The sequence below is a fragment of the Zalophus californianus genome, chromosome 2 (genome assembly GCF_009762305.2).
Source record: "Zalophus californianus isolate mZalCal1 chromosome 2, mZalCal1.pri.v2, whole genome shotgun sequence".
Classification (NCBI taxonomy): Eukaryota; Metazoa; Chordata; class Mammalia; order Carnivora; family Otariidae; genus Zalophus; species Zalophus californianus.
Window position 1 is genome coordinate 20,362,189 of NC_045596.1, and position 22,983 is coordinate 20,385,171.

The following is a 22,983-nucleotide window of genomic DNA, read 5'->3' on the forward strand; positions in this document are numbered from 1 at the left end:
AGTCAAAGATGACTTAGTGGTCCAGCCTGGCTTTGTATTTCATTCTTCAAAACAGGATAGGAAAGGTTGGAAGTGAAAATTGGAAATGTTGAGTTTGTGGGGCAGGTGGAATATTGATGTAGAGGTATTCAGAATGGCTTCTTGAAACTCTGGGGCCTCAAGCTCCAGGGTGTGGTCAGGGGGCAGGTGCAGTCAGGGCCGGCGTCAGAGTAGGTAAAATAACCACGTCTGTATTACTGGTGGATGCTGCAGTAGTGGGTTGGGTTTGTTTATGTGCTTGTTTTTCATACCATGACTTTGCTTTCTATCTTGAACAGTAATGGTGAGATAAGAGTGAAATGATGTTTGAATACCTAACGGTTGGCTAACCGTTGTTTATATTTTAAGAATGTAACATGTAATTAGCCTTTTTCTAGAAAATTCTTTTTAACTTTTATTGAAAGCTTATGGAATTACCTTTTAAGCTTCTAAAATAATGGTTGGAATAAGCTGCCAAGACTGAGCTCCACTTTATTTTTCCCAGAAGAAAACAGTCGTCTAGCTCGGCTTTTCCTTTCTCTATATTTTAGGAGCAGCCTCTACATAGCAATGCGACCATAGAGACTGATCTACAGTAAACTATTGTCTTGGATGATTTTACTATCTGCCCTTTTTCTGCCTAGTTCCTGAGTCAAGGTTTTCAGTGGAGGCTTACCATCTACTTACCAATCACTGAGTATTTAAGTGTCTACCAGGCGCCTATGAAGGTGTGCAGGGTGCTTTGGGGGATATAAGCTTCTGTTGAGGCCCGTAAGCAGTTCACAGCCCACTGGATTAAAAAGCAGGAGTTCCTTTTGCAGGATTTTCTCATAGAAAATCATATAGTCTTTCAGGTAATAGAAAATGCCATATGCCTTAATGATCAGGGAGGTTGAAGTATGTACAGGGCATGGTTATTTAAAGTACCAAGCACTTTTGGGGCGTCTGGGTGGCTCAGTAGGTTAAGCGTCTGCCTTTGGCTCAGATCGTGGTCCTGGGGTCCCGGGATTGAGCCCCGCATTGGCTCCCTGCTCAGTGGGGAGTCTGCTTCTCTCTCTCCCTCCCCTTATGCCCCTCCCCCGCTAGTGTGCGCACCCACACACTCTCTCAAACAAATCAGTAAATAAATCTTTAAAAAAAATAATAAAGTACCAAGGACTTTTTTCGTGATGATTGAGATGGAGGGAAGAGGTAAGGCACTGTTGACACTGGCGGCATAAGCAAGCATCTGGTTTCCACAGGTGGTCAACATCAGGACCCTCAGCAGGTCCCGACTGGACGTCACACCGTTGATTCTTACCTGGAAACAAATGTACTCTATTGGTTTTTTAATTTGGCTAAGAGTGTAGGTTTCATTTACTTGTTTATTTTCTTTTCCTACCTTTAAGTCTAAGAACTGGAAGGTTTTTCAGTAACATCATCTGTATTTTAAGTCCTTGTTCCTGTAGGCAGGTTAAGGAAGTGCCAGGCAGCACTTGAAAAATGATTAACCTTCCTGACACACCATCCCTTGCTCTAGGACTTCCAGTAGGAAGTTAATAAAGACTCTCCTCGGGAAAGCGGATTAGGATGTTGTCGTTTTTCCTCTCATCAACTGAGTCTTCTAAATTGATTTAGTAGTAGAGTAATATATATTTTATTATAAAGTACATATGGGTTTATTAAAGTTTAAAATGCCATTAAACTTTAAAGTCGTAGGCTATTTTGTATACTGTGCTGATTTGCTTTTATAGGTGAGTGCTTGAAAAGGACTACAAAGTCAGTGGGACTGGAGTTGGTATTATAGGTATATCTCTTATTATCTCTTCTCCTGAAGCAGAAAATAATAAACAGACAGTGCGTAATGTTAATTTTACAATGACTAAAAACACTTCACTTGGTCTGTTGGGAAAATGTGTTAATAGCCTGGTTTCATGGCCTGGCTAAGCTTTGTTATTTATGGACTTTCATTCGTTTACTTACCGTGCGTGTCCGAACACGTCTGTCCGGTACCTGCTGCTCAGCAGCGTGTGCGAGGGTGACTGGTAATGTGTGAACTCGTGGTGGTGGACAAACCGGACAGGGAAAAAATAGGTCTTACTCGTCTTTGTGTCTCCAGTGTTTAGCTCAGTCCCCGCTTCTGTTTGTGGGATTGAATTAAGCATTTTAGATAGTCTTCATGGGTAATGAGTTTTTCTCTCTCAGGTTACTAAATTTAGTTTTTTAATTTAACCATTTGAAATGTGTAGTCCTCTGATAGTGATGGTGCTTGAATTTGCAATTTTAAAAACCCGCTTATCAAGGAACCCAAAAGATAAAATCTCTTGGGGGCTGAATGGGAGAGGCTTCAGGATGTCACTGAGGGACTCTGGGGTGGCAGGATGGGTGAAGTTTCAGTACAAACAGTGGGAGTGAGCCTAATGCATTCTCTGAATAGGATGGAGTGCCTCCCTCTAGTCCTCATTTAGAAGTGAATTTTTATTTGTTCCAGGCTGCCCTTGAAGTATGCAGAACATTTTTACAGGAAGATAAAGGTGAGGGAGTCATTATGGTGACAGATCCTCCTTTTGGTGGCTTGGTTGAACCTCTGGCTGTTACATTCAAGAAGTTAATTGCTATGTGGAAAGAAGGTCAAAGCCAAGGTGTGTAATTTATTACTTACTGCAGAATAAACATGTATCTGTGTATCTACTTCCTGTCAAATATTAGCAGAGCTCAGTGAATCAGAGCTCTGATAAAATATACATGTCTTGGGTTCTTGTGTTTTTTTTGTTTTTTTTGTTTTTTTTTAACAGGCTTATTTGAGAATGTGGCAGACTTCATTATCATGATACACTTTGTATTATCCTAATCACGTGTTCTCAAAATGACTTGTAGGTGAGCATAAGGGGACATTATGAAGAATAGCAGTAAACTGTTGTCATTTATTCAATAACTATTTACTGAGTGGCCCCTGTTGTAACAGGTACTGTTTAGGTGCTAGAAATAGAGTACTGAACCAGACGGACACATATTCCTGCCCTCATGGATCTTACATTCCATGTTCCTAAAGTCTTGCGCACAGCTCTAAGAGGGTGCCCAGCCTCTGGCTCAGAGCTCTAAACTGTGCCAAGATTTAGGTAGGAAGATCGGTTATGCACTAGCCTTACAGTGGTTATCAGTGACAAATAGACACCCACATAGTAGAGGTGGGTTAGTGGCTGGGTGTTATTATTCAGCTTAAAGTGGCTTAGGCCTTCAAAATATTTTATTTAATTAATTGTGTAATTAGTTGGTACAATCTTTTTAGTTTCCAGCTTGCAAATTGATAAACTGTAAGAGTGTCAGGAATTTGTGATCGAGCTTCTCCTTTATTGTGCTACATAAATAGTGTGCTTTGGAGACAGAATGCAAAAGAAATCTAAAACATGACTCAGTGTTAAGTATTCCACTTATTTTCAGTTCTTAAGTCCACTGATCAGAATGGATAAAGTCAGTGTTAACTGAGGAAGCAATGAAGAACAAATTACTTAAATCTTATGGCTTCAGTTGCCCTGTCTGTAAAATGGGATTGTTAATTAATTAGTGATATCTTTGCCTTTACCTAGAATATAGTGATTATGCGTGTAAGGATCACTTTTATATACCCTTTATACCTGCGTTTAGATGTAAAAGAATGTTTCCATTGACTTTTGGGAAAGGTCAAGTTGTAAATGGCATTCTGGTAAATGTTCTCTTCTTTTGTATGATTTAAGTACATTGAACAATTGCAATTTCTCCCAGTATTAGAAGTATTTCAGTTACAGCTTTTATTTTTTTAAAATATCAATTTCTTATTTTCTTTTCCTTTTTTGTGGTCCATTAGATAGCAGTCACAAAGAACTACCCATATTCTGGATTTTCCCTTATTTTTTTGAATCCCGAATTCGTCAGTTTTTTCCGAGCTTCTGCATGCTGGATTACCAGGTATAGTAAATATTTTGTTTTCTGGCACAGTTGATGGATATGCCTCTTAAATAAATACTCTGATCAGACTGTCCATCGATTTTAGGAAATTAAACTATCATAAGCTGTATTAAACACTAAAATTGTACCATGTATTGCTTAGTCCAGAGGTTCCTAAACGTAATTCTTAGGGGTGTTTATTAAAGATATAGATTCTTAGGTACCAAAATACACCTACTAAATCAAAATTAGAAGGTAGAGCCCCAAGAAAGCACATTTTACCGAGCTTCCCAGGTGACCCTGCAGCGCGGGTAGGTTTTAGACCCACTGACCTAACTGACCCCAGAGTCATTGTTATGAATAGTTTTGTCTGTTCAGAGGTTGTAGAGAAGTCAGTCGCTTTTTCTGGTCAGTGCAATGTCAAGTACACTTTACTGTACCACTCCGAGGATGCTGGCGGCTCTGAAGGGAGGTGTGTCCAGGTTGGCAGGTGGCAGAGGAGCAGAAAGGCTGAGGCCTGCGTGTGGGGGCGAGAGCGCTGATGTCCGGGTGGAGCTGACCGGCCCTCCCTCCCACCTCTGCCCTCAACTCCTGCTGCTTTAGTATCCACTTCCTGCTATTCATTTCCTTGGGTTCTGAAGTTAAGCCCTGTCACCAGCACTGTGTGGGGCTGCCAAGTGGCCACTGCTTCCTCTTTTGTAATGACATTTTTCTGTTTGAGCTTTCTTAGCAATGGACTACCTTGATGAAGGCTTTTCAGCCCTGGAACTGAAAATGAACATGTCTTCACTGCCTGTTCCAAGCTAGCACTTGGATCTCATCTTTCTAATCTTGAAGGCATTTACTATTAGGAAAATTACCTAGAAATTCTGAAAGAAACAATGTTACCAAAAAAATGAGAGGACAAACCCCTACCTGCCATTCACCCCAAGTAGCAAATATCCTAATTTGACACGTTCTACAGGTTTGTAATCATAGCAGATGAGTCCAAATTTCGCTTTCTTCACTGTCTTATGTAAGTAAGTGTACATTTTTAAATGTAGCTCCATAAGCTTTGTGCTTTTAATCACTTTATTTTTTTTTTAAGATTTTATTTATTCATTTGACAGAGAGCACAAGCAGGGGGAGGGGCAGGCAGAGGGAGAGGGAGAAGCAGGCTTCCCGCTGAGCAGGGGGCCCAATGGGAGGTTTGATCTCAGGACCCCGAGATCATGACCTGAGCCGAAGGCAGATGCTTAACCAACTGAGCCTCCCAGGCACCTGCTTTTTAATCCCTTCAAATTATTTCTTAGCAGATTATATTATCAATTGTTAGCATTGTTTTTCTTAGACACACAGGTTGCTTCCACCTTTAAGGTACTATAAGTAACACTGCCATAATCATCTCTTATTCACATAATTTTTTCCATATTTTACATAACTTCCTTAAAATAAATTTCCAAAACTGAAATAGAATTCCAAAAATTATGTTATCAGATTTAATGGACATTTTTATGGCTACTGAACCATATAACAGTTACTTTCCAAAGTTTATAGCACAAGCCATTTTAACCTTGACTTCTTGAGCTCTGCGTTAGGTAAAATCCACATCATAATTCTTCCCAAATCTGGTTTACTTTCCTTTTTAGAGCACATAGTTTTCTGTTTCTTGTCTGAGGGGTACTTCTAGTATTGACATTTGCAGTGCAGAGATAGCAGACATATCCTAAAGATGTTAACTAAATAAACTATTTTCAGTTGGCAGGAGCGCTTGCTGCCTTCGACAGTGAATAATCATCTAGAACAATGTCTGGCACAGAGTAGGTGCCTTACACATGTTGAGTGAAAAATAGCGTGAACTCCGGAATTGAAAAGGAACTGGGTTTTAATCCTGGTTCTGCCACGTACTAGTTAGGCCTACACATTTTATCTAACTCTCTGCAGCTCATGTGACCTGTTAAAAGAGCAGAGTAATACTATACCTGCCTCATAAGGTTTTAGGAGTTATATGAGACAACACATGAAAAGGCTTAGCCTTGTCCCGAACACACAGCAAATGTAGACCAAAGGTTATTGCTCTCAGCACTGTCCAGACCATTCAGATAGTCCCTGGGTGCGGGTAAAACTCTTCTTCGGGGCTTTTTTTTTTTTTTTTTTTGTATAGTATATGAAACATAGGGTCCCTCGGAAAACTGTTCCGTGCACATTTAGAAATGAGTTTTCACTGCAGGCAAGAGTGTGAAATGGCAAGGAGGCCAAAGAAGGCAGATCCAGAGTAGAGTGGATGAGAGAGGTTCATGTGGAGAAACCAGCCATGGCTTGTTTCGACGGTCTGTGTTACTAGAAAGGAGCTTGTGGAAATACTGGAGTCTCAGTTTTGAGAAATAGTTCCAAGGTCCAAGCTTATTAAAAATAATTATACAATTCAGTGTTCTGGTGAAGAAAGTTTCTAACTATGCTTTATCAGACAGGGTATCAGACAAGGTGAAAAGCAGTCTTTTTAGTAAAGAGAAAGCCAAACTTTGGGTGCCTGGGTGGCTCAGATGGTTAAGCGTCTGCCTTCGGCTCAGGTCATGATCCCAGGGTCCTGGGATCAAGTCCCACGTCAGGCTCCCTGCTGCTTGGGAGCCTGCTTCTCCCTCTGCCTCTCTCTCTCTGTCTGTCTTTCATGAATAAATAAAAAAAAAAATCTTAAAAAAAAAAAAGAGAAAGCCAAACTTTGAAAGGAAAAACTAGAATAAAATCTGTGAAACAAAACAGATATTCATTTTTCCTGATTTCTACTAAAGATAAGAACATTACTTGCCCATTGCATGCTCAGTTGGAGAAACTGATTTCACCATATCTCCTATTGTGTTCATGAGCCTTATTTGTTGTACCTCACCTTGATGATCTTTCATGCTTTTCCTAATTTCTTTCTTTCTTTCTTTCTTGAAAGTTTCTCTGGATTTATTATTATTATTATTATTCTTTCTGAAACTTTTACTTTTTTCCTTTTCTTTCTCTTGTTATTTTAACCTTATTTTGTAGTAATTTCTTTTTTTGTATATTAGCTGCCTTCATCAAATGAAAAATTTGAAAGTCTCTTGTCCTCCTTCACAGGTCTTTTGCCATACACCTTGATTAGACCTTCTTTCTCACATTGCCTAAGATGATTATAAGCTTCCAAACCACAATGCAGTAAAAAAAAAACTCCAAAATCACTAAATCTCTTTTTTTGAAATACTTTTCAGGTAAGAGGGAGGCAGAAATGCCGCAGATCTTCATAAAATAGAAATTATGTAGACTCTTCAGTGATAAAGGCACTTGATGAGTACAGAATAAAACAGTCATCAGAGACCTAGGAAAGCAAGAGTTTTATTTGAGGGCAGATTAGAAAGGAAGGATGTGATAAGGAAAAGAAATTTTGACCCAGAGTCAAAAGTGTGAGTCCTAGCACACTGCCTTTTAGAGGCTCTTTAATCTTAAGAGGGAGAAGTCAGTTTATCTTTCTTGGCCTCTGTTTCCTTACGTATAAAATAAAATGATTGAATCAGGAAAGAGATGGCAGATAAGTTTCACTTTTAGTGCTTTAGTGCTAAGCCTGATAAATTGGTAGTGACTTTCTGGAGAATACCAGGCTCAGTGGCGGGGTGGTGGTGGGGGTGGGGGGGCGGGTAGTGTGTGATTGATTAGTGATGTCTGCCACAGGCCGGGTTTGGGCGTGGTAGAATTCAGGTCCTGAATTTACCATATCTGAACTAGATCTCCTCACTTTCCTTCCACCAGGAACATGCTATGATCTCTTGTTCCTACTTCATCTGGGACATTTGTGTGGATTGTTAGAAGTAGAGGCTTTTTTTTTTTTTTAAAGCTATCCCTCAAAAAATCATCCTGTGTAGAAAACTGTTTTTCGGGGTTAGTTTCATGTTCAGAAGTGAAGATATTTTGACAGGAATTTCTGACAAGTTACAGGATGACAGCTGAAATTCTTAAACACAAACATTTAATGGGTTTGGAGTGACAAGGGCCATAATATATACATAATATACATATATATAGATATAATTTTAAATAAGAGGTAAGTGCGATATGGGGAATATGACTAAAAGACCTTTTTGCTCTGGTGGAAGTTGACCGATGGCGATCTTTTGATGCACTGAAATTAAATAGAACACAATCCCGAGGGAGTTAGGAAAATACAAGTACTCTGTCTTCATCTTTGTTTCCCGACCGGATGCCTAGAACATAGTAGGTGCAAAATAAATGTCTGTTGACTTGAACATCTTGGTTTCCGTATAACTGGTTTCAGTCTCATGTCACAGAAGAAATTTGCGTATAGATAAAATTAAAAGTTAAGAATTGCAGAGATTCTTTGCTTTCCCTCATTTCTATACAGTACTTCATCACATTAATCAGTTCCATGGGAGAAATTTTCTATTTGAAAATGCCTCTCATCATCATTGTGAGTGAAATGTCAGAGATAATGATGGAAAAATGGTGTATCAGCTCTACTACTAGTGATAGGCAATTTGCAAAATTGTGTTTGCTTTACAGCACTTCCATAGGACATTTATTTGTGTGGATGAAGCTATGAAATATGGATGTATGTTAGAGGTACATTAATTTACCCTAGCAGCATGCGTTTTACATACCATATGTTTATAGTTAATTCGCACAACAAACCCGCATTTAAAAATAATAATAATCTCAATTAGGTTATGCAAAATCAAGCAATCAACCACCTTCCTGACACATACGTTCTCTGACTCCTTGGGTAACCATAAAGAGATTGTTCTTTCTTTCCTTCTCTTCCATCTGCTATCTGTTGTATTGCATGGAATCTTCCATTTACTAGAAATCTTCCTAAGGCCCTCTTTTCCAACATTTAAAGATCTTTGAAAGGTTCTCTTGGGAAGAATTTTTTTTTCTTGTGACACTCACATGTTCAAAATATCTTTGTTGAATTTAATAAAGTGTCATATATTTATAAATTATATAGAAGAGTGCATGAGGGAAAATTATGAATTTAAATCATTTTTTAAAAACTACTTAATGGTACTATTTTAAGGTGATTTTGAAGTAAAATCTGCTTTTGTATCTTAGCCTCTAACAGGTGACATATATTCATAGAATTTTAAAGTTGGAAAGAACCATGAGGGGTGTACTGTAGGCTAACTTCCCACTGTAATAATCCTCTCTGCTAAATTCATGACAAGCCGTCACCCAGCCTCACTTGAATGCTTTCAACGAGCAAAGTCCTGCAGCCTTACAAGGCAACTCAATTTATTTAATAGCTCTAATCGTTGGAAAATTTTCTCATATTGAGATAAAATATGCTCCCTATTAACTTCTAACCATTGGTCCTCCTTCTGTTCTCCAAAGCAATAAAGGCTAAGTCTCATTTTGATTCCACTGACACCCCTTCAGTTATAAAGTAGCTATCAGATCCTCCTAGTTTGCGCTTTTCTGAATAAATTCCCCCAAAATGTTAAACGTCAAATCCTCTTTATTCCCATTACTTTTGGTGGAAATGAACTGGTTTTATCAGGGTCTCCCTTCAAATGCAGTGACTGAATGCAGGGCTTCACATGTGATCTGACCTCATCCTTTGCTTGTTATGTTATCACTCTTCCATAAGGGCGGCCGTGAGCCCATGCCAGCTTTAGTACAGTTAGCCAGACTGTGGATTCACCATGCTGACAGTTAACCAGAACCCCCAGGTTTGGTTTGGTTTGGTTTGTCCACACTGTCCCTTGTCTAGCGGGGCCTCCTTGTATGGCACTTACTTTCCCCCCCACTGCTAAAGCTTATTGATCAGTCTTCCTGAACTCGTTCACCTGTTAAAGTGGTAGCCGTGGGCAGGGCCGTACGGAGAGCTTAGGAATTTCTCATTAAAGCCCTCTCTTTCCATTGTCAGTAAGTCCTTACATTTTTGTGCTTTGTTTATTAAATAGATCTAGCTTGCGAGCCAGTTCTTTTGAAAAATTCTTAAGCGTATTCTTGTTTAGAATCTAAATAGTTCATTATAACGTATTTGAAAGTTGGGTTCTACCTTTACTTACTTCATAAAAATCTCACCGTATTCTTGTGGATAATCTAGAGCAATGGTTCTCAAACTTTAGTGTGCCAGGAGGGCTTGTTAAGAATACAGATTGCGGGGCCTGACCCCCAGTCTGTATTATGAGGTCCTTTGGTGGGGCGATAATGTGCTTTTCTAACAAGATCTCAGAGGCGACGCTGATGTTGCTGATCCAGTACCTGCACTTGGAGAATTAGTGTTCTAAAGAAAGATGGACTTAGTGACCAGGCGGATTCAGAGCAGGCTTAAAACCAAAGTGAGAACGTGTGTGGATAGCAGAGAGGTTGGAGAAGGAGACGAGAGCAAGAAGCTAATAGACATTGAGCCTGTTAGCTCCAGCTTCCTTTCAGGATGATCTGCCAAGGCTGAAAGCTGAGGTAGGGGTCTTGAGGAGAGGTCAGTGTCCAAAATAGTCACAACTGTTGCTGTGAAGCTCTCCCTTCATTTGCATCTTTCTGTCTCTACCGTATGCCAGGCCCTGAACTGGGCATTGTACACACATTGTCTCACGTAACCTTCCCAGATCTCTGAGGCAGGGCTCAGTAACCTCCATTTCCAGGTGAGAATTATGTAAATTTGCCTCACGGCGCAACAGGTGAGTGGCAGAGCCTCTCTGGTCCCCAACCCTGTGCTCGGCCAGGACATGAGGGGTCAAATGGTGAATGGTGGGGGGCGTCAGAGTAAGGCTGTACTGAGACTCAGTGACCTGCGAACTGACAAGTAGCCCATCTCACACACAAAAATGAAAAGCCCCCACTGAGGCATCACACATCTTCAAGGGTGGATATTCTTTAGCGTCAAAAGCCGAACTTGTAATTCCATAATAGGCCTTCTTTGTGAAGTCTGTTGTATTGGATAAAAGATTATAGTTGTTCTCTTAAGACCAGGCAATATGAATTTATAACAAAGTTTACCTTTTTTATAATGAAATTTCACTGCTATAGAGGCCTCTCTGTTGATTAATAAGTAAACTCTTGCTCTTAAGAATTTCTTCTTAAATACTTTGGTTTAATTCCTTTCTTGGCATCAGCTTGTTCTTTATTGGTTAAAGAATCTTCATAGATGTTTTACTCCTTTGAGTAAATTTTCTTTTTCAATTTTTTAAACTTTCTAGGTAGATTATGATAATCATGCACTTTATAAACATGGGAAGACAGGTCGAAAACAGTCTCCTGTGCGTATTTTCACCAATATTCCACCCAACAAAATAATCCTTCCTAGCGAAGAAGGGTACAGGTAAGATCCTAGTGGGGCTCCATATATCCAACAGGAAAATGCTTTTAATATTGACTCATATAGTTCTTCTGCTACCTTTAAATTTGGTCTCTAATTTTGAATTGTATTTGGATTACACTCCATTTTTATAACAAGTGACATTATTTATCTGCTCTGTGAATCTTCTTGAAAATATGCAGCTGACTTAAGTCTTTCTTTCCTCCTTAGATTTTGCCCTCTGTGTCAACGATATGTTTCCCTAGAGAATCAACACTGTGAGCACTGTAATTCTTGTACCTCCAAGGTATAGTTTCTACAGAATGCATTTTTATTCATATATATTCATTTTATTTTAGCTTACTTGTTTCATTACATTTGCTTAATGTTATTTTTTTAAGAGATTTTTTTTATTTGAGAGAGAGAGAGCACACGCGCAAGCTGGGGGGAGGGGCAGAGGGAGAAGCAGACTCCCCACTAAGCAGGGAGCCTGAAGCGGGGCTCAGTCCCAGGACTCGGGGATCATGACCCGAGCTGAAGGCAGATGCTTAACCGACTGAGCCACCCAGGAGCCCCTAAATTCACTTTTATGTGAGGTACTGTATGACTGCTAAAATCAGGAATATTTCAAATAAGGCATGAGGTGAGTGCTAACCTTTGTTGAGGGTAAAATTAAGATGTTTCAAATAAGGAACTGAACTATGAGATACCGTCCCTATTGTGATGAAATAATAAAGAACATATACTGTGCACTTTTTATGTCCCAGGACCTTCCCTAAGGGCTGTACATGGATTAACTGAGTCACTCTGCACAAAGCCCTAGTAGATAAGTACTCTCCAGTTTTTACAGGTCAGGAAGGACAGGGACATACCTCCTACTTATTGTTTTAAGGAGGTGGGATGACCCGTAAGGTGGCCTATTTATTTTAACTAAATCCAGTCAGAAAGAACAGGTGAAGTTTAGTTTGGCTGATACGCACAAATGATTCTCCAAAGGAAAGGCTGTATTTTAATAACTATCATAAGGTACATTTTGCATAACTTTACAATTTTATTATTGGTTATACTTGTTTTTAACTGTGGTAGCACATCTGATTACGTGTATTTTCAATCAGCTTAGATACTATCTGTGTTCTTTATTTAAAAAAAATTATGCCCAGGTCATTTTTATAAAGCTCAAAATGAGGAAAACAAAACTTTATTATTTACCACATAAGTGGTAAAAATAAACAAAAGCAAGGAAGTGACGATCACAGAAACCAGAGTAGGTGTTACTTGGTGGGGAAGAGGAATGCTGGATTGGGAAGAGCTACCCGCAGGAGCGTCTAGGGGCCTGACAGTGTGCTCTTGACCTGTTGGGATTCATCAGTGTGTACTTTATAAGACCCGTTAAACTGGACATGTAAGTAAGTGTCTTATATACTTTTCTAGGTAGTTTTATTTCACAGATTTAACATTATCCAAACAGTATCCTATAATCTGTATCTTTTTAAATTATATAAAGTTCTCAAATATGAATTTCATTAAGGATTATGCTGCACAGACAAGTAAAAGTTATGAATCATTAATTCTCTTGAAATTTTCATCGAGTCCTTCTTTGTGCCGATTGGGTTGCTTGAACTGGAGTGGACGTTCAAGATCATGTAGATAAATCCCCTAGTTTTCCAGTTAAGGAAATTGGGGCCCAACAAGGAGGCATTTGAGTTGAGTGGAGAAATGCATAGATTAAAATCAAAGTATTTAATTGTGAAGGAAAGTGAGAAGTAAGGAATGAATAATTTACACAGATTTTAATAAGACATTTTAATTTTTAATTGTAGAACTTGATTTTTAATGATACATTAAACATGATTTAAAAATTCTTTTTGTAGGATGGCAGGAAATGGAACCATTGCTTTCTCTGCAAAAAGTGTGTAAAACCTTGTAAGTATTTAGACTCAGTGTTTGAGATCCTATGCAAACATTTCAGAGTTTTTCTTCACCTAAATGGGATTTTTATTTAATTGTATTTATGAGAGAAAAAAAATTAATATAAAGACCTGCATTGATTTACTTGCTTTTTAATTTTGGCAGTTACCAAAATACACACTCTCTCTTTCATAGAGAGACATGACTTTGTAACCTGTTCCAGTGTGGCATTTGGTTTGGCTCATTTTTTTAGGGCTTTGTGTCACTCAGCCAGACCCCGCTGTGTCAGTGGGGCTCTCTGCTCATGACTCATTGAAGAAGGGCTGCATTGGTTGCCATGTATCAGAAAGAAGTTAGTTGCTTTATGTGGGATTCCAACCTCTTAACCTTGGCGTCTTTAGCCAAATTATAACCAGCTATGCAGACCAGTCACAATATTTGAAGTAAACACTATTCATGCTTCCCTGTCATAAAGGTTGATCAAATGAAAAATTGTATTAAATGAACTTCTTCTAAAACTTAATTTTTATTTTATAGCCTGGATCCACTGTAGCATCTGTAGTCACTGTGCTCTTCCAGATCATTCTTGCGGGGGCCCTAAAGATGGCTGCTTTATTTGTGGTGAATTAGACCACAAACGTAGTACTTGTCCTAAGATCGCTGCATCTAAGAAAGTGAACAAGTAAGTTGAATTCTTTTATTGCCTAGAAGAAATTTTCCTTGTGTGTCCTCCACAAAAGTATACAATAGAGGATTCAGAAGTGCTGAATTATTTGCTGTTTTTACTGTTACTTACTGTTTCCATAGATGAGGGGGTGGGAGGGCACGAAGATGAGTGAAAGAGCTTAACATTTTACAGGTAAGACATGAAAATCACCAAAGTAGAAGGTAGAAACTGATTAACTTTTTATCTCCTGTGGTTCATGTGAAATTATAATTTGTGGGGAGAGAGTCCGGCCTCTATTGACAGACATGATATTTAAGTCAGGACAGATCAGATGCAGACGTGTGACAGCAGGCGAGGCTGGAGAAGGCATTTCAGTTGGAATGTAGTGTGTAGTCCCACAGTGAACACTTCGGAAAATGAAGTTATCTCTTTCAATTATATCAGACCTTCTAAGAAACATTGACTATTTAAATATGTAAAATTTTAATTTTTACTCTTTTTTTCTATGCTTATTTTCACCTCTTCCACCAATATTTGGTGTTGGTTATCACTCAGAACAAAGTTATACCAATGACAACAGCATATTTAGAAAAACCATTGCTATTTCAGCTGGGCTCATGTGAATGATTACGCTTAAAAAAAAAACAACTAAAAGGGATGATAGTTGAGACTTCTTGTTTTATTGTTATGAAAACCAGATAGCCAAATTTAACATTATGTGAGAATTGGGATCAGCATAAAATTTTTGAGCTATCTTATAACTTGTGATAAAAATAATTTCTTAGTATTAGAAATATCTGATGTTACTGTAACTATTTATGATTGTATTAGAATTCTTTTCCATTTGTTCATTTTTTTTTTTTGGTCAGTGGCAGTTAGTTTTTCCCATTAAGGCCCAGCCATTTGAATTCTACCTACCGTTTTATTTTTCCATTACTTTTCATCAAATTTACTTTAAACAATTATTTCCACTAAGTAATCCAGGGTAGAAATGGAAGTTTCTAAATTAAGAAGTGTATTGAAGAATCTTATAAGAGATTTTTCTTAGAAACCTTTAAGAATAGGGGCGCCCGGGTGGCTCAGTCATTAAGCGTCTGCCTTCGGCTCGGGTCATGATCTCAGGGTCCTGGGGTCGAGCCCCGCATCAGGCTCCCTGCTCTGCAGGAAGCCTGCTTCTCCCTCTCCCGCTCCCCCTGCTTGTGTTTCCTCTCTAGCTGTGTCTGTCTCTGTCAAATAAATAAATAAAATCTTAAAAAAAAAAAGAAACCTTTAAGAATAGAGGACCACCTAATAAGCTATTAGTCTGGGATTATTGCACCAGGTACAGGGTAATTCTGGTTGCAAACAGAGTTAGTGACATGCTCAGACTTTTAGTCTGTGATCTTATGATACAGGGAAACTGAATTTGTATTTTGGTAATGTATTGTAGGCTCTTTGTTGGTCCTCCATAGCCTGGGCTAGTTGGCTTGGTGGTATTCTATTGTTTTCATTGAAGGAAACCATTTAGTATCTTTCAGTATTAGATTTTATCAAGTTTAATTCAAGGAGCAAATCCATTAGGATGCAGTATACCTGAAAAATCTTAAATAGTATTACTTTTTTCTCTCAGAAAAGACTCCTAAACTCCTGTGAACAGTTACCTTCGGGTATTGCTTTCAAAAAATTTTCCTAATGAAATTGACAAGGCAAAATGTTTTTTTCTTTACAATAGTAAAAAATAATTCTAATCATCTTTTTAGCATATGTGGCATAAAAGATATCTCATAGCTCTCTTATATTAACTTGTTTTTCTTGAGTTTAATTTGCCTTTTCTCCTGAACTGGAATGGTGCTGGCTCCCTCTTGTGGTTAATCGTTTTTATCAGTACATAAATACCTATAATTTAGAGGACAAACACTAGGTCAGTTCAATTTTAAGGCAAAACAAAACAATGAATTGATTTATACTCAGGCAGTTCAATTTATACTCCGTTGACAGACTTTATCTCTGGAAAGTTTGTTTATTCATATTAAAATGAATATTTTCTTTTGCTTTTGTTTACATATCTACTAGTGAGGTCTGGTTCATGTTTAGTTCTTAAAAGTGGAAAAGCCAAAGAAAACGTGTTTAAATTTTGTATACATACACAGCTTCATTGACTGTGCCATCAAGAGATTCTACTTCATTAAATTTGCTAAGTCATCACTTACCAGGGCATTAGCCTTCTTAAAATAATGGCTGGAGGGAAAGGAGATTTACGTAACATACACAGAAGAGTATAAAGATGGCTGTGGTATTTGTTTTATTTTTGAACTGATAGTCTATAATCCAAAATCTAAATATGGAAAAAGGGAAAGTTGTCAAGCAAAATTCTGAAGAATAGTCATGTGGTGCCCCTAATAATAGCTAATATTTGTTTAGTGATTACAATATGCTTAGCACATTATATATCTGAATAATTTATAGCAGACTATATAGTATCAAGGTAATTAAGAGCACAGGTTCTAGAATCAAGCTGGTTCTGCTACTTCCTCATTGGAGGATTTCATAGCCTCAGTTTCTTCCCCAGAAAAAGAGTTGGGGGAAGGAAAATGAAAGGTGACATCTGCCTTGTCTCAGTCTCCCAGATCGTTGGGGTCAAAGATGATGCCCACTCATTTTTGTATTTCCAACACTTGCTATGTATGTTGTGTGAACCAAAAGTGAGGCCAGAGTTTGCTCCGTGGAGGGATTATATTCTGCTTATGAATCGCAGATTTGGGTCCTGGAAAGATAAAGAGTAAGCTTTTCCCCAGGACTTGGGGTTTAGGAGAAGTGAATCTATGATATCGCCAGTTACCCGTGGGGATTTTCCAGGTTTGCTGGTGCTGGCAGCCCCAGCCCTTTCTTCGGTGTGCCATATGATAAACTGCATGATTCTGCCGGCTTGGAGAAAGTGAACGAACAGACCAGTAATCTTTCTCAGTTGTAGATCGTCTGTAACTTAGTTCAGAGAGCACCAAAAGCTAAGGATCTGTGTTGTCCTGGTGTGGTTTAGTGTCTTCAGAGTGTGAGTTCCAGCTCGTTCATTGTGAAGCTAGGCTTTCAAGAAGACAAAGACCACAAAATGTGGACATCCTGTGTGGCACCTGTCCAGACTTTTAGACCCACTGAGGAAAGGAAAGGAAAATTAGTTTAGGGCTTATAAGATGGGCCTCTGTAAGTGTTGTCCATTTGTGCATTGTGCTATTTCATATCTCTGCCTCTGCTAACTGCCAAATGTATTGGTCCTTTTCCTGAAAAACGTCATTCCAGGATTTGGAGACCGAAGTGCTGAGCTGAGCCATACAGATGCACTGAAACCAAAACAATAGCAAGGAAACCTCCTAACTCACGGGCTTTCCTATTTTTAAAATTTAATATATATCTCAAATGTTATTTGAACACACAATCAACATAAAAATTATTGCCAAGATACTTTGCATTCTTTCTTCAACATCTGGTGTGCATTTTACATTTAGAGCACTTCTAACTCGCTCCTCGCTCTCACCACATCCCAGGTGCTCTGTTGCCACACACTGGCTAGAGGCTACCGTATGGTTCAGCACAGCAGTGGTTTTTCCTGGCTTGACTCTTTACCTCTGTGGTGGGTTTGTCCCAAATAAATCTGTAGTAACCGTCTTTCAAAGAAATATCTTTACTCAAGCATTTTGCTTAGTCAGGCCTCTCACTGTCTCCTTGTTATTATGGTTAGGATCTTGAGGATTTATGCTTATGATACAGTAAATTCTTTTCCTTCTGTTTTCTTATTTGGTCAGCTGGTTAATTAAATTCCAACATAATTACATAATTCACTATGCTTATTCTACAAAATAATTTAGCACCTTGTTTTTCAGAGCTGTCAGAAAGCAGAAGCAAAGAAAAAGTAATAAGATGAAAATGGGGACCACTAAAGGACAATCCATGAATCATACATCTGTTACAAGGAAGAAGAACAGGAGAGAAAGAGCCCATCAATATCTTTGCTCTTAAATGTCCAGTGACTTGAGAATAAGAAAGATTTATAGTCCAACCTTTGATGCCATTTTCTGAAAGTGCCACACTGGACTTAAATTCTGTTGCTTTCAAAGGTATGCACCTTTCTAAGGCAGATAATAGGCAGGTGGTATTTGCTGGTTTATGGACCCTTCTCCAGCCTCTCTGGGGACCTGGGGAGGTGTTGCATCCTGAACTGGTTGACCAGATCTCTCTGTGTGCCTTTTTTTCTCTCTTTAAATCTCACCCAATCATATGATTTTGGCCTCTTTTGAAAAATGGGCAAGCGTGTTCTTTTGCAGAAAGTGTCAGAAGAAAAATGAAAGTGAAAACTTGAGGTCTTGTTTACATTGAACACGAGTATGTTAAATTAGGTCCAGAAATGTTTTAAGTTAAATATCAAAACGTGTGATGACGTAAACCCCACTTGCAAAGAAAAGTACAATGAACAATTATTTTTTTTTTTAAAGATTTTATTTATTTTGAGAGAGAGTGAGAAAGAGATTGAGCACAAAGGGGGCAGGGTCAAAGGGTGAAGCAGACTCCATGCCAAGCAGGGAGCCCGATGCGGGAGTTGATCCCGGGACTCCGGGATCATGACTCGAGCCAAAGGCAGTTGCTTAACCAACTGAGCCACCCAGGCTCCCCTGAACAATTATTTTTAGACAAAGATAATGGGAAGAGTTTTGACAAAGCTAAAGATATAAAGATTATAATTATGATTTTATTATTAAATATTTGTTTCTCAAGTACTTTTTACAGTATCCTTTGATGTAATAGAGTCATTTAAATGTTGTAGGATGAATGAGACATTTAGAGTTATGACTTGCTGTGTCATCTCAGTGTCTTTTAACCTAAGCAGTAAGGTTATTTCTTTGTAAAAGTAATAGCAGAAGGCAGGAGAGTTTGGGGATTAAAACCTCTCATCTCTGTTGGGACGAACCCTTCCTGACTCTGTCCTTGACCAGGTCATTCACTCGCAGCCTGTTTCTTTGTTATTATGTAATTATTTTATTATATAACAGTAGTTATACCACAGGCTTGTTTTCGGGGTGACGTTAAATGAGGCACATGTGCCTGGCTCTCAGTTGTGTTGGTGAGAAATGTTAACAAATGTTAACCAGCAGATAGCTGGAGCCCTCATGGTAATCATCTGGTGGTCCAGGATCATAGCAGGGAAGGGACTGGGCTTGAACTCTGAGAACAAACAGTTCGTCTCCCCATTTCTCTGCTAGGTACCTGACATGATCGCCTTCAGATTGCATACTTTTGAATTGCTTGCATTTGCATAATGACTTTTCTCTTATTCCCAAACAGCTGCTTTAGAGCAGGTTTGGAGGCATGCTTGCTTGGGCTTAGCTAGAGCCCTGGGAGTGAGGGTACAAGAGCTGCACCCCATCTGGCCTGGAAATTCTGTCTGGTCTTAAAGTTAGGACTGTTTGATGCTTGATGTGGAAGGCACAAGCGTGGCCCTGATCAGTGGATAGGGGCGTATATCTGGCGGCATCAAAAGATGAGCTAAGCCCCCTGGACTTAACAAGCATCAGAAAACCCTTCCCTTGCCCCCTTTTCCACGTGGGTTGCTATGGTGATCAGAGGGATGGATTCAGAGGTGACTGGGTGAGATATGAACCTTTTGCAGAATCATTGTGAGTGTTCCCCCCACCCCCGATTCAGCCACAGGCCTAGACTTTACCTGACTTTCATGTTGTCCCCCAAAACCATGGTAAAATCTCTTGAAATCTCCCCTGAAACTCAGACACCTGAGGGACCATGATTCCTGAAGAACTGGGTCCTGCTGGCCAGGGGTTATCATCACCCCATTTCCTGAGTTCTAAGGTACCGTCAATTGTAAAATGCACTGTTGATGTGATTGTAGCCTTTCAGGGGGAGGAACCCCATAGCTCATTAATTTTGTGCATTAAATTTTAGGGGTATCCTGTTTTCAGAAATACTGAAATGTGAAAAAAAAGTACACCTTAGAATTGAAATAGGGTATTACTTATAATCAGGAATTATGTACTTTAAAGCTTTAACTGCTTAGGAAGTTAAAAATAAGAGACTTGGTGATTCTGGGGCCCCCTGGGTGGCTCAGTTGGTTAAGCGTCCAGCTCTTGATTTCGGCTCAGGTCATGATGTCAGGGTTGTGAGATTGAGCCCCATGTTGGGCTCTGCATTCAGCGGGCAGTCAGCTTGAGCTTCTCTACCTCTTCTCCTACCCACCCCCCACCCCGCTGCCAATCAATAAATCTTAAAAAAAAAAAAAGAAATTTGGTGATTCTGTTCTTTGTTCAATTAATACTAATTTTAAGGATTTTCTTTTCTCAGGGCGTAAACTAATAGGATGTAAAAATGTCTCTGGGAGGTAAAGTGGGATGGGAGATGAAGTCATTTGTTCTAATTAGAAATCTGCATATCTGAACATTAAGATACCTACTCAAAACAGTAATAGAGGAAAATCCCTAAATTTGACACATAAAACTTTCTAAGCTTTTTAAAAGGATGTTTTTCTTAAATTATGACAGCTAAATTTCATTGCCCTTCTTGCTTATGTTACAAAATTTAAGGAAATCCAGAGTTACTTTGTAGGCCCTGAATGATCAGATTTCAGGTTTTTCTTACATTTAGTTTGGTATTTAGACTAATTTATTTCTTCAGTATGCCCCACTGTTTTCATCTCACCCTCTTCTTTCTGTTTGGAGTGTTTCCCTCCATATGCCATGTATTAAAGTCTTAGGGAGCCTTCAGGCCCTGGCCCAAGTCCCACTCTCTTTGGGAAGTCTTGCCTGAGTCCCCGCTACCAGCCGGTACCTTCCTCTCTGAAGCCTGGGTGTTCGGCAACCACATTTGAGGCACTTTTCATGTATTATTCTGTGATTAGATTTACAGATTCTACTTCCCCCAAAGATTTCAGTTTCTTAATGTCAGTACCCATTTTATACCATCTTATATCTCTCATGCATTATAGGTGCTCAATAAAAATTTGATGAAAGCATGGAATTTTCTAGAAGTTTCCAGATGGTGGGTGCATTAGTTTTAGGGCTGCCATAACAAAATATCAGAGACTGGCGGCTTAAATAACAATAATTTATTTTCTCCCAGTCCTGGAGGCTGGAAGTCCAAGATCAAGGTATTGGCAAGTTTGGATCTTCTGCTGCCTCTCTCCTTAGCTTACTACCTTCTCACTCTTCCCATGGTGTTTCTTCTGTGTGTATGATTCCCCGGTATCTCTTGTATCCAAATTTCCTCTTCTTACAAGGATACTAGTCAGATTGGATTAGGGCCCACTCAATGGCCTTATTTTACCTTAATTTCCATTTTAAAGGCCCATCTCCAAATTCAGTCCCATTCTGAAGTACTGGGGGCTAGGGCCTCAGCATTTGGATTTAGAGGATACGAGTCAATTCTTAACAGTAGGCATGCCTAAGATATGGAGAGGACTTGGTCTTTGCTCTTTCTTGTATTTATTTTTCATTTTTATTCATTTATTTTTGTTAAGTATGTGGGGCTTGAACTCATGACCCCTAGATCAAGAACTGAGCTGAGATCAAGATCGACCGACTGAGCCACCCAGGCTCCCCTTGGTCTTTTCTCTTTCCTATAAGGACTGAAAAAAGGAAGACAGACCTAAACAATATTGGCAGGTATTTAGAGTCAGTAGGAAGACTGTCTTGATACTGAGGGTTTAGATGTGTGTTTAAGGTTGGGATGTGCTGTGTGAGCAAGATTGATAGCCTTTAAGCTTAGAATAATTCAGCTTCCAAAGTTATTTTAAGAAAAACACTTAGGTTGATGTCTGGTCCCTTCAAAGTCATCTACAAAATACGAGGCATCTAGGAGAAGTTTGACTAATTTTTAAAGTAAAATCACAGCCCACAAAAGGTCCTGATGTGATGCTATCTCCTTCACAATGTCCTTGTTGGTGTCTCCACTGGAATAGTATATATCTTGCCAGTGAAATAAAAATATGTGTGTTTGTGTCTTTTCATTTCTTCTTCTTTAAGGTACTTAAAGTATGCTCTGTATTAGATCGACTTTTTTGTGCTTATTTCCCCTGTACAGATTAGAAGCTCATTGGTAGCAGGGGCCTGCGGACACTGTGGTGTGTGTTCTCTAGCTCCTAGAGCTGTGCATTGCACACAGTGACGTCCGAGACAACCAACTGCTGCCCACGTGACTTCACCGATCCCCCCCCCCCAACGACCCCAGGAAGCAGGTGGCCAGGTTGACACATTTCCTCGCCCACCAGGTGGTAGCTGCTCGTAAATCGGGACTGAGTGAAGAGAAATGCCATGTCATATACTGCTTGAGGTCTCAAAACCTTAACTGTGCCACATGAGGACGAAGCTAATACGCTTAGAGCTGCCTAGGTAAGGAAAGCTTGCCCAGACTGCAAAGGAAAATCCAATTTCACTTATTTGATGGGATTTTAATTGGGACATTAGGACAGGGGTCACGTTAGTCGAGGGTCGGCCAAGGTCATTGCAATCAAGTGCAGATAAGATCTTGACAATTTGATTTCAGGCGGTTTAGTATAAATGTTAACTCAGCAAGAGGGAAAGCAGCACCCAGCGTGAGCAAGCGTATCTCAGAGCTCTGAGGAATGAGTTTTATCCCGTTAGCTGGACGGTCACAAGATTCTCACACTATTTAGTTGCTTAGTACCACTGCAGACAGAAGCGTAATAGCTGCTGGTCTCTAAGAAACTGAGCCTGAGGAGATGGGCCAGTTTCTTCACCTGTGAATGTAGGGGCGAGGAGTGGGAGAAATCAGACTTAAATCAATGTCTTATGGTTGGACATCTAAGTTGTTTGCATTTTTTCACTCTCGTAAACAACCCTATGCTAAACATACTTATGACCAAATCTTTTGTTTCCTTAGGATAAATTTCTAGACATATGAATACTGGGTCTGCAGCTCTTACTAGAACCTCTTTCTTTGGATTGGAATTTCATCAGTTGGTCTCTGAATTTCTTTTGCAGAGACAAACAAAACACCCCAAATTTAGACTCTCTGCCAGGAGGGACCATCTCCCAAATGCCTTTTGTACTTAAAACTTGGGTAATTGTGATTGATTGTCCTATTGAACAGTGTTGATTGGTTGCATCAGCAGGATCTTTCCCATCCTCTCCATCATGTGCCTGCCGTGGGGTTTGGGAGAGAGATGACTGCAATCCTCTCCAGCTCTTGGGGAGGACTTTTAATTGGGCATAATTCCATACCCTTTACCTGTGACTCATTT

At 39.3% G+C, this 22,983-nt stretch overlaps 1 protein-coding gene and 1 long non-coding RNA gene across 4 annotated transcripts in view; one reads left to right on the forward strand and one right to left on the reverse strand.

Annotated features, from left to right (window-relative positions):
- ZCCHC4 (zinc finger CCHC-type containing 4) overlaps positions 1-22,095 on the forward strand; it is a 48,423-nt gene extending 26,328 nt beyond the window's left edge. Inside the window, exons 7-14 of one of the 3 annotated variants that reach the window (XR_003521038.1) lie at positions 2,489-2,639; positions 3,842-3,942; positions 11,076-11,197; positions 11,405-11,480; positions 13,045-13,096; positions 13,619-13,763; positions 17,603-17,836; positions 21,991-22,095. Coding sequence is in view for 1 of the 3 variants with exons in the window: in XM_027600348.1 (XP_027456149.1) it covers positions 2,489-2,639; positions 3,842-3,942; positions 11,076-11,197; positions 11,405-11,480; positions 13,045-13,096; positions 13,619-13,763; positions 17,603-17,738 (783 nt within the window). In the remaining 2 variants the exon portion in view is untranslated. Of the gene's footprint in view, positions 1-2,488; positions 2,640-3,841; positions 3,943-11,075; positions 11,198-11,404; positions 11,481-13,044; positions 13,097-13,618; positions 13,764-17,602; positions 21,718-21,803; positions 21,948-21,990 lie in introns of those variants that run through there. The other 2 variants (XR_003521037.2, XM_027600348.1) reach the window with 2 other exon arrangements.
- The window catches only part of LOC113925741, a 31,204-nt gene that overhangs the window by 4,641 nt on the left and 3,580 nt on the right, over positions 1-22,983 (reverse strand). Inside the window, exon 3 of the long non-coding RNA XR_003521039.1 lies at positions 1,171-1,318. This is a non-coding gene — a long non-coding RNA (uncharacterized LOC113925741). The remainder of the gene's footprint in view (positions 1-1,170; positions 1,319-22,983) is intronic.